Below are 12,074 nucleotides of genomic sequence, written 5' to 3' on the forward strand. Positions count from 1 at the left end.
AACAAAAAAAAAGTTCTGACTTAGAACATTGACCCTTATTTGGGTCCCAGGAACATGGATGGACATTGTCTTAGTGCTGAGAATTGTCTGCTGCTTTCAGGTGAGCGAAGGGCCCCCGCTCAGGCTCTGGAGGGCGACCATTGAGGTGCTGGCCACGCCCGAGGAAATCCTGAAGCGCCTTCTCAAAGAGCAGCACCTCTGGGACGTCGACCTGTTGGATTCCAAAGTGATTGAGATCCTGGACAGCCAGACAGAAGTTTACCAGTATGTGCAGAACAGCATGGCGCCCCACCCCGCCCGGGACTACGTGGTGCTGAGGTGAGAGCATCCAGCGTATTCAAGGGGACAGGCGTGAGCCCATGTCCCTGGGGTGGTGTCATTATTTAAAATAGGACAGAGGCCTCCGGGAAAGGTGTTGAGCCCATCCGAGTATAGAGAGTGTGTCTGTTGATTCCAGCCTGTCCCTGAAATTGGCCCCAGCTCCTTTCAATCAAGCTCAGAAAGAGGCGCATTCACAGGAGTATGTGCCGAGGAGGCAGATTTGTGCCTCTGTTTCAGAATCGATGTGTTTATGAGAAGCCAGGAAATAACATTTGGGTCCCATGCAGGCCGCGGTTCAGGCTGATTTATATGCAATTCATAAATTCTCTGGAGACAGCGTTGAAAGAGGAATTCCAAAAATCTTGAGGAAATATCACATCATTAGTCCAGAAACGTTTTTCCACAGAGCTCCCCCATCTTTGGGGATGGATGTCCTCAAGCATTTGTGACATCTCAAAATGGGTTCCAGCCCGGGTTCTCTTTCAAAGGAGTGACTGTGTCAGCACATCCGCCCACGGGCCTCGGGGCTCTGAAGGGCCTTATTCATTCCGGAATCTGTGCACGAGTTCAGAGCAGGCGTGACTGCCGTCCCCGCCCTTCAGCTGTCTCAGAGCAAGGCCCTGTTTGAAACTTGCTTCCAGGAAATTCCATTCCCCCTCACTCTGGTGTTTTTTGTTTCTGGGCTTTTTCTCCACAGAACATGGCGGACTAATTTACCCAAAGGGGCTTGTGCCCTTTTACTCACCTCTGTGGACCATGACCGGGCCCCCGTGGTGGGGGTGAGAGTCAATGTGCTCCTGTCCAGATATCTGATCGAACCCTGCGGGCCAGGGAAATCCAAACTCACCTACATGTGCAGAGCTGACTTACGGTAGGTGCCGATTCAAGCTTTTTGCCCTGGGTGAGGGTCAGGAAGAAAATGTAGGTTTAAAGAACATTTGTGTGATGGGACAATGAGCTCCAGTGAATCCATCATTGTCTCTTGCTTATTCTGTGAAGACCAGTGTTTGCAAATCCCCAGGTCTTTGGGATACTATTTCCTAATTTTAATCTTTCAGAATGTGTGGTACTCAGGCCATGGCTACATGATGGGTTTGCCATACATTTAAAGCCACAGAAGCTTGAACTGGCAAGCAAATTCTATTGTATATTCAGCTGTGTTGAGAGAATACAACATGCACTTTTAGTAAATAATTGGCCCTGAACTTGGTACCATAGGCCTATATGTATTAATGCAGACTAAAAACAAACCTCTGCAAATGATCCAAAATGACTATTAAATTTTCATTTGAAAACTTTACATCTCAGTTCTCACTCAATGATCAATGTCATCTTTTTGTTCAGGGGATGTTCAAAAGCATCCCCTGAGTAGTTTCACTCAGTATCTATTCCTGGTATGTTATTCTTTGAGAAATTTCTATTGCAAGTGACTGTTTGTTGGATGTGCCAAGAATGATATTTACTTGGAACGATATTCACTCACGTTTTGCTGGTCTAGAAGTGAAAGTCTATTCTGGGCTATCTTCTGCTTTTTTCCATCCTTCCAGCTCCAACGATTCATCTTCTTTTCCTTTCTGTTCTAGTGGCCACATGCCCGAGTGGTACACAAAATCTTTTGGACATTTATGTGCAGCGGAAGTTGTAAAGATCCGAGACTCTTTCAGCAGTCAGAACTCTGAAACCAAAGACCCCAAATCTAGGTGATTTCCTGAAGCACAGCACCTGTCCCCACCGTCCAGCGCTTGCTTCGGCAGTGCCTGCCAGCCCTGGAACTCATGGATTCTGTGTCTAGTCCTGAAACAAAGAAAACTGCAACTTGGAGTGTAGGAATTGCCTCTAGTGATTTGATACATTTTTTAAGCTGCTTCCCCATTTGTTTAAGGTCTGTCCTGGACCTTGACTGGAATATATGAGACTGTGCAAAAAGAAGAAGAAGGAGAAGAAGGAAAAAATAAATAATTGAATTGCTTCTGAGAAGCAAGACTATATAGATACATTATAGGAGCTAATGAAGTGACTTCATTCTCTTGTGATATCGCTGTCTGTGTACCTGGGTCATTTAATTTGCAACGTGCTGAGGGACTGTGTATCCACTGGAATAGTTGGTACTCTGACAAGTTTTCTCACTGAGATGAGCAAAGAAAGGTTTGCACAGAGGAGTGTGTGTACGTGTGTTTGTTGCTGGTTGAGTGGCATAGATGTATAATTTGGAATGCAGTGGCTGGCACACTGAGACGCCTCTGAGAAGGATATTGATGCATCGGGTTCAGTTTAACCTGGAATGTCTGACTACCCCAGGAACCATCCAGAAAGGGAACCCCATTCCTTAGCCCACCTAAGATTATTTTTTCTTCCTGAGTTAATAAGCATAGTCCTTCTCATCCAGTTTCTTATTATTCCTAAAAGCCGTCAATTAGCCTTAGTTTCCTATTTCACATATACTTGTTCTTTAGTCCCAATTGCAAAAAGTGATATAATTTGTAACCAACATCAGTTAATTCAATGAACTCCTGCCCCATCTTTTACTTGCTCCAATACACAGCTTTGCTTTGCTTTTTAATGTCAAGATATGGAAAGCGAGCACTCTAACACGTATTCCCAACTCAAGCATGAAAACATATCTGAAGATTGTTTCGCATTTTCATGTCTGTAATAGAAACTCTATGTTCAATAACATAGACAACTGTGTTTGTCCAGAGGAATTTGTGAATTTCACCCCACCACAAAAATTGTTTGTTGGTGGTATTATAACAGTGTTTTTGGAAGCTGCATGTGTTTAATTAAATTTCTCCCTATAAGCAAATAGGTTTTGTGGGTTTATAACTTTTAAATTTTGCTTTTATTTTTTATATTTTATAACTATGCCCCAGATATATACTTTAGTGGTAAGGGAAAATAGTAATTGTAGTGGAGAGGAAAAATACACCACACGGCTTTTTTTTTTTTTTTCTTGAAGGGTAGTCTTTCTACAGGTTTTACTGTAATGATAAAAGATGGGCTCAAGAGACAGTATTAGTGAATTTATTTTGTATGGATCAAAAGTGAATAATGTATGAATGAGACTTGTAAGAAGGATTTTTATTTTGTTATACTATAATATAGTTACCATTGTCAGTATTATTTCAGAGGCTCTTTAAAGAATTAGAGGGGGCAGATTAGAGTTTTAAATTTCTAGTATTTTGGATATCAGTGTTTTCATGAAGATATACTTGTATATTCAATTTTAGTGGCTTTCAGATTTGTAAGATTGTTGTATATACCATTCTATTAAAGGAACATGCACACGTGTGCACTCTGCTTCCAAACATAAACAAAGCATGATAAAGATTATTATTTAAAATATACGTGTATTTATACCTCAGATATTCCTTTGGGTTTTGTACCTCAAAGCTTTTTTCTAATGTAAATACACTTTACATGAATACAAATCTAAGTGAATAAAAAGAATAAAAATAAAAGAAGAGGTTTATATCTTGCGCTATATATATCTGTACAGAATATAATCGAAAAGTGCACTATGAAATGTTCCGTGAAGGGGAAAGTCTGGCCCACTTCCTTTGTGCTGCATCTCATACCACCCTTAGAGCTCAGATCACAAAGCATGGACTAAGAGGGAAATAGAGATTTGCTGAAGGAAAACTCAGACTAAATCATTCCAAGGCCAAACTGCCTCTGAGCCATTCACTAACAAACAGGAAACCCTGGTGAAGGTTCAGGAAGCGTGGAGCGTCTCTCCACAAAGGTCGTTAGGAAATGGTGCTGAGAAAGCTACAAGAATAAGCAACAGCAACAGAAAGATGCTCTTAAGCAAAGCCAAGGTCACCGGTTCATGCCACAAAAGGTCTCTTTCCCACTGTTTGACTTTCCTGTTGAGGATTCCTTACATATTTCACAGGAGTTGAATTCAAAGGATGCGGACAATATTCAAGAACTCTGCTTAAAGTCACCGAAAGTGAAACTGCCACGACTTACTAATTGTGACTAATTGCCTAGATTGTAAGCTCTCTGAGGGCAGGGCTCTCCTAGATAGCCTTATAACCCCCTGCAGCAGCTTTCTGTGTTTTGTACTTGTAGGCACCTAATAAATTTATTATTTGCTAAATGGAATTGGCTGAATTTGTTTCTCTTATTTGAAAAGGAAGAAGACATCTTTTCTTAAGCCTCCCTTTCTTGGGCTCTCCAAGGCCTGGTGTTGTGTTTGGTTCTTAGATTATGGAGACTGGAAATTGTTAGACCTAATGGAATCTTGAAAGTGTTAAGTGTAAAGATGACCATCCATGTTCTTAAAGGTGCTGTGGATACTAATTCTAAAATAAAGAGGTATGATAGAATTTTAGCCAATCTCCTTTATCAGTCAGTATCTATCTTATGGGTTGGGTGGGTGGATGGGGTTATTTTGACAACTACTGCCTCTGTGCTCAGAAATAGGCAAAAACCTACCACCATTTTTCAAAAGAACACACTCACCAAAGACAATTTGCTTTTTCTTCCAGCCCTGATTTCCACAAAGCTGTGTAAACCGAAGCTGAAAATGTCTTAGGCCTGAAAAGACTTAATACTTGAGTTGCTGTCTGAACTATCCTGAGTTACAAACAGGCTACTTGAGGAATTTCTGAGATGAAAAACACTCTGGCACCTTCAGGGGATTTAGATGACTCTGTCCTATCACCCATATGTCTCTTCAGCCCATTTAGCCAGTTACTCTGGGTCCATCTTGCACTGCTCAGCACTTGATACAGCCTTGAGTGCAGAGAGAACAGTGCCCAGCTGGGAGCACAAAAGCAGGTTCCTGTGGGCAGAGGGTCAGCTAAGATCTTACTGTAACTCAGTTGGGGTTAGGGGGAGGGAGGAGGCTGGTTGTTGTTTGTTTGGGGACCACATCTAGTGATGCTCAGGGGTTGTTCCTGACTGCTCACTCCTGGCTGTGCTCAGGGGGCCAGATAAGATGCTGGAGACAAATGTCCTCCCTGCTGTATTATCACTCTGGCCCCAGACCTAAACTACTCAAATTGTTCCTCAAAGTAACTTGGCTACAATGTATAGATAGATCTGCTTGCAAAATTCTTTAGTATTTTACCATTTACAAAGAACCATTTGTAAATGGTTCTTTAGGATATTTTTTTTTCCTGATTGATGGAGACAACAGATTGGAGAGTAGGAGGTCTGGGTGGTCACACCCACAGATGCTCAGGAACGACTTTCTGTTCAGTGCTCAGGGGTTGCCCCCAGCAGTGCTGAGGGACCCTGCAGCATACAAAGCAGTGAGCTCAGCCAAGGTTTTTCCAAAGGATAAAGCAAAGACCACTGTAGAAATTCTGGTGCTTCAGCTAAGCTGGCTACTGGTGTATGTATGTGTGCGCCCATGGGCACAAAGATAGTTGTAGGAGTGGGGTCGGGGCCTTATTTTACACTGGATCTGGAGTAGTACTTGCCTGCTGCTTCCCTCTTGAGGTTATTCCCTTTTGTGCATGATTGCAAGACCATGCAGTGCTGGGAATGAAACCTGGGACTAAACATGCTCTTCCCCGGAGCTTACACCCCAGCCCCAGTCACACTAATGGGTACTGCTTTTGTGCACTTCAGGTACACTTAATTTTTTTGTTGTTTTGAAAAGAGGGAACAGTAGACAGCAGTGATGAAGGCCTCCAGAGCTATACCCAGCACTGCTCAGAAGGCCGAACTAGGGGCCAACCTGGGGCTCGAGCACACAAGGCACGGGCTGTAGCCACGCCCTTGAGTCCTTCCGCCAGCCCCTACAGGGCCTTAGAGCTCATCCACATCCCAGCAAAAGTGAACGTTGCCACCAAGGAGTGAATGTGGGTTAAAAGTAGAGATGAATTAAAAGGTCCTGACTGGGAAGACTCAGCTGAGATCCAGCCCCCAGCACACCTTCCCTCAGTCAAGGAGGATTTCTAGTAAGCTGATTCACATCACCTAAGCATCAGAATTAGAACGAACTCTAAAAAGACCTACATTTAAAAAGTAACCATGTTATTTAAAGAAATTCCTTGGCCCCACGAGATGACGAAGGAGAAATTCAATAAATCAAGGTAAGCCAGAAGCATTTTATTTTTTTCAGTGAATATTTGAAAGAACGTAGTTTCATGAGCAAATTGAATATCCGGGTTGAGAGGTACCAGGACTCCCTTTAGACTTCGCTGTGAAACAGGACCTGGTTCTCCCGGCACAGATTAGACATGTAGGCTGATGGCAGCCTGCCCTCATCCTCCTCTCTTGCACTGCTTCACAGTCTCAATGGGATCATCTCCTTAGAGGCTTCTAAGTTTGCAGCCCAGACCAGAACCCTGGTCCTTTCTGCACGGCCTCATGATGCTCTTCCCACCCCGTAAGACTAGCAGGAGCCACCTGACCCATTTGTGTAGGTGCTTTGTAAAGCAAGGACTGTTCACATGGAAAGAAGCCTTGGGGAAAGCAGAGTGGAATTCGGGCCAAATGCTTTCCCTCACCTGTGTGCCGAAGCCTGCATTAACCATTATAAAACAGAAGTCCTAAACAATGAGATCACGGCATGCTTGTCAGCTTGGTGTTTCTTCAGGATGAAATTTGCCTAAGGAATTTAAATTCCATTTGCCCAAGGAATGCAAATTGCAAAAGACCTCCAAGAGCCAGGGCAGGGGAAGCGCAGGTAGGTCTTTGCAGTTGAAATGAATTTGGGCCCACTCTCCTGGGCATCATGGGTCCTCTATAGGCGGAGAGTTTGCTAAATCATGTTGGCAGCCATAGCCCGTGTAATTACCTGTGCTGTGTATACACAGTTCCATTAGAGCAGCGGTTTCCCTGCCGAGGCCCAAGGCCTTGTTGACACCTATATTATAAACATCGTTTTGCAGAGATTTTTCATCTCATCCGACTGTGTTTTAATGAGTTGGACGCTAGCAATGTTGCACGTGGGGAATTTTCGCTTCTTTCTTTCTCCTGAATCTTAAGATACAAAGTATAGTGAAAAATTCTATGCCTATGCTTGGCTCTCTTAAACCAAGGCTGAGTGACTAGTTCCCATAGAAATACTCTTGATTCCAAGGAAATTGTTTCCAAAAGCCTTGTAGTGTGCTAGTTCTTTCAAATACAAACATATTTGGCTAAAGTCAAAGTGAACTGGAGCTGCTACTTACTAAAAGCAAAATAATGTACTGGGTCCTGGGACATAGGCTTTGCTGTGTAATTAACATCTCATTTAAATTCCATCACAGTCCTTTGAAGACTTAGTCTTTTTATAAATGATAGGAAGACTTAAAGAAGTAGGGAAGTTAAATGTTTGTGAGGGGACCCAAGGAATTCTAAGCAGCATCCCATGACAGAACACTCTACCATGACAGAAATGCTCCATATTTGTGCTCAGAGTGCCCATAGCATGGGAGACTTCTGAGCACTTGAAATGTAGTGAAGGGGATCAAGTTGCTGAGTGTTTAATTTTATTCCATTATTTCTTCATTTGGTTGGGGACCCATTCTTGTAATGCTGCAGATCTTACTATTCTGGGGATCAGTGATCAAGCCCAAGGCTTCGGCATGGAGAGCTTACACTCCACCCAGCCCTGTTTCCCAATCTTCGTCAATTGTTAGGAGTTTCGATTTCCTTAGGGGTCAGACAGCACAGGAGATAGGGCACTTGCCTTGCACATGGCCGACCCAGGTTCGATCCCCGACATCCCATGTGAGCACCAACAAGTGTGGCCTCAAAACAAAAAAAAAAGTTTATTTCATTTAAAATTTTAATTGCTAGTGTGTAGCCTATGGTTACTGTATTTGTACAGATTTTATTTCAAGGATCTATGAATAATTTTAAGAAATACACTTCCTAATTCTTCTATTTATAATAATCCTCATAAAATCAAAGAGAATGTGACCAGAGAGGAAGTATAAGGGTCAGGTGTTTTTTACTTTACATTCGACCAGTCCTCATTCAATCCCTGACACCCCTTATGGTCTCCAGATCAGAACCAGGAGTGGTCCCTGAGCACAGAGCCATGAGTGAGTCCAGAGCACCAAACACTGACATTTAAAAACTCGAAACAAATGAACAGTCGTCATTACTAGATTACCTGGCTTCCTCCCGCCTCCTGTTCTGCTGTAACAGTCATACCCGGGGGGTATGGCACTGGGCTCGCACACTGCCAACCCTGAAGCTTTGGTGCAGCCCTTGAAGCTTCTGAGCAGCACTGAGTGACCCAGGCAATCCCTGACGCCACAGCAGCACCACATCCTTGGACTTCCTGAGCACTGCTTGGGAGCACCTGCCTCTGCCACTCCACACACTCCACACACACACACACACACATACACACACACACGGGATAGTGTCTCCTCCAAATTAAAACAAAACCCTAATTTAAGCCAACTTCCCAAGAGAGAAAAGCAACGTAGGAGGAAGCAAAGAGAAGGGGTTTGGCAGGGCTTCTGTTACTGAAAGATTCTCAGAAAGTCCTGCAGTCTAGACAGGCCTCCCACAGAGAACTCCGAGTTTGGCTGCACACCGAGATTCTTATTCCCTGTGGAACAAGTCGTTGGGTGACACTTTCAGTTTCACACTGATATCCTGACCTCTTCCTTTCCTCCTCCTGGCCTTTGAGTGTGTCTCATTTTGCCCACTATCCCCTCACACCAGCACCTCTGGCTCTATGACTGTTCACTCCTGATCCTTCAAACCACCTCTACTCCCGAGCCCTCCCAGGCTTCCTGTCCTGCCCCTTCCTCTGTCCCTTCAGCATCTCTTTCATCTCTCTTCCAGCCTCCCCTCCAAACAGGAACCCACTCTCAAAACAAAAGATTTTCAGACTGCTGCTTAGGCTTCCTTTAATTGCTGAATATCCGCTCACTCTGCAAGCTGGGCCTCGGAATTCACCCTTGCTGCCTGCTTCGGGCAAGGAGAGCTGTGCCAAATGGATACTGAGGTGGAAACGCACGGGAGCCGGCTAAGGATCTCTCTGTATGTTAGACCAGGAGGCAGGAGGGCCAAAGAGAGGCTGGAGTGATGAGAGGAAGCAGATGTGCAGATGTGTGTGAGATAGCCTTCTTTTGATTTAGCTGTTGAACCACAACTGGTAGTGCTCAGGACTTTCTCCTGGCAGAGTGTGGAGGATTGTAAGTGGTGCTTAGGATTGAACCCAGGTTGGGTGCATGCAAGAAAAGGGCCCCATCCACTTTATCCTCTCTCTGGCTCTGAGATGGAGTCTGGGATATTGTTTGGGGGCCACACTCAGCAGTGCTCAAGGCTTGCTCCTGGCTCTGTGCTCAGGAATCACTCCTGGCAGGTTTTGGGGAATCATGTGGGGGTGCCAAGGATCGAAATTGTGTCAGCTGCATGCAAGGCAATTCCCTTATTATTGCACTTTCTAGCCCCATGAGAGATGGTCTTAAATTCAGGCCACACGCCATGAGTCTCCGTAAGTAAGGGTTGAAGAGAAAGGAAAATGGCCAATGAGAAGGAAAAAGGGGCACAGAGCTTCAAACCCTACTGTAAGGAGAAAAGGCAGGGAACGGACTGGAGAGGCAGAGCAGCAGAGACTGGCTTCCTTGCACACAGCTCACTTTGACAGAAACCCTAGCAGCACATCTGCCCCAGGAGTGGTACCTGAACGCAGAGCCAGGAGTAAGCCCTGAGCAGAGCCACTTGTGACCACAAAACAGAGCAGAAAGAAACGATGGAGGAAGGGGGGCTTCAGACAAAGGGGTCCACATGGGCAATCGGCTCAGACATCTCCTGTGGCAGTCATGGACCAGTGAGGTCAAGAACACTGATCTGGACAGAACTTTGGAGACATCTAAATCCATGAAGCTCATTTTCCCCAAATGGATGCAGAAACGGGACTGAAAGAATGGCTCCAAGGACTCCCAGCAGGATGAAGCTTGGCTTTGGGTCAAACCTTCAAGAGCGTGTGTCTCTGAGCTGGCATTCCTGCAGGGGCCAGGGTCTCTCGGACACCCCCTGGGCACTGCCAGCCAAGCCCCTGCTCGCCTCACCTGGGCACCCTCAGCCAAGTTGCCACTGGGCGTCTGGAAGAATTGTCCAATTATGGTTTTTTCGTGGATGGTTGGATTGACTCCTCAGCCCTCACCTCCAGCCACCGAGGTCGGGAAGCATTATCGTGCCCTTTCAGAGGGGAACAACGCACTGCTGGAGGACATGGCCCAGATTCGCATCAGGTCTGGCACATTCTGGACAGAATCCCAGGTGGCTCTGTTCCAGCTGTTCTTTGTAGACTGAGTGATCACACTGCAGGGCCAGCAGGAGCTCGGACCTCAGTCTTGAAAACGCGCAGACACTAGTTCACGGACTCCGCGATCTCAGGGAAACTGTTGCTTAACCCCCTTTCCAGATGAGCAAAATTAGAGATAATAATAGCCAAGGAATGCCAGGCACAGAGTCAGGCCTGTGGATCCTTACTGTAAGAAAAAAAAAATTTTTTTTAATTTATTTTGAGTTTGCATGCAGCTCTCACTCCAGGAAACTGTGTGTGCGCAGTGTGGGAGATGAAACTGGGATTGAATAGACACAAAACAAGTCCTTTTTTCCCTGTACTATCTCTCCAGGCCCTGTGCTTACTTTTGAATTCTTATTCCTTTCTGGCTTAAGCGTAGGCCTAAAATAACTGCAGACTCAGGTTATATTCATAACCATACTGCTGTTGGGAGAGAAGGGTGAGAGCTCACCTTGCTCTCCACCACTGAACTACATCTCTGGCCCCAGCTTGATACTAATCAGGCAAAAACCATCCAAACTGAGGTTATCAGATGCCGCAAGGAAAGGGGCCAAGGCCTGGAAGCTTCATTTCCAGGGGTCTGATAGTAGTGGCTCTTGACTTTCATTTTAAAGTGAGGGCCACTTCCAAGCAGTGCTCAGGAGGTCTGGGGACCCCACCAACAATTCTCAGCCAGGATGGCAGTTCAGTGGGAGGATCCAAAGATGCAATGCTGCCAAGGATTACTGGACCATCATGGCGGTGCTTGGGGGTCTCCGGATGCTCCTGGGAGTGCTTTGGGTACTGTGGGGTGGTGTGGTTTATATCCTTGAGTCAGGCGCATACCAGCCATGTGCCTTAACTGCCATACTATCTGTCTCCCTGCCCCTAGCTCTCAACTTTTATCACCTCTCAGCAAACATCTGATGAGAGCATTTGATACACCAACAGAGAAACGAGCAAGAGAAGCAATTTCTGTTGATGAGGAGACGCCGTGCTCTTCTCAGGGACAGACAGGAAATCCCTCCCATTGCACACAGCCCAGGAGTAAGGACCCCTGAGGAGATGACATCAGAGCTGGGTGTTGAAAGACGAAGGGGGAAGGGAAGGGCCAGAAGCGGTCAGGAAGAGACAACCTTGGGTGGCTAAGAGGGGTCAGACTTGATGGCAAGCAGGGAGGACCCTGCTGGGCTGGAGAAAGATATTGGAGACGGGGGTGGGGAAGGGCAGCAAAGGTGGTCCAGAGAAGGGTCTGGATAAACAGGCCCCTATGAGATCAAGAAGGGTGGTGTGAGGGGCTGGAGTGATAGCACAGTGGGTTAGAGCATTTGCCTTGCATGCAGCCGACCCAGGTTCGATTCCCAGCATCCTATATGGTCCCCCGAGCACCGCCAGGAGTGATTCCTGAGTGCATGAGCCAGGAGTAACCCCTGTGCATCACCAGGTATGACCCAAAAAGAAAAACAAAAGGGTGGTGTGAATGTCTCTAAAGAATTTGAGATTCATCTTATAGGCAAGAGACAATTTGGTAACATTTTAAGGAGAGCAATAGATT

The 12,074-nt window shown here is 45.6% G+C and overlaps 1 protein-coding gene across 4 annotated transcripts in view; it reads left to right on the plus strand.

Annotated features, from left to right (window-relative positions):
- The window catches only part of DLC1 (DLC1 Rho GTPase activating protein), a 420,273-nt gene extending 415,845 nt beyond the window's left edge, over positions 1-4,428 (plus strand). For all 4 annotated transcript variants that reach the window (XM_004618896.2, XM_012935067.2, XM_055131450.1 and 1 more), the window contains 3 exons: positions 101-318; positions 1,019-1,192; positions 1,905-4,428. In XM_004618896.2, the coding sequence (XP_004618953.2) occupies positions 101-318; positions 1,019-1,192; positions 1,905-2,025 (513 nt within the window). In that variant the 3' untranslated portion in view covers positions 2,026-4,428. The remainder of the gene's footprint in view (positions 1-100; positions 319-1,018; positions 1,193-1,904) is intronic.
- Positions 4,429-12,074: the final 7,646 nt, after the last annotated feature.

The sequence above is a fragment of the Sorex araneus genome, chromosome 1 (assembly GCF_027595985.1).
Source record: "Sorex araneus isolate mSorAra2 chromosome 1, mSorAra2.pri, whole genome shotgun sequence".
Taxonomy (NCBI): Eukaryota; Metazoa; Chordata; class Mammalia; order Eulipotyphla; family Soricidae; genus Sorex; species Sorex araneus.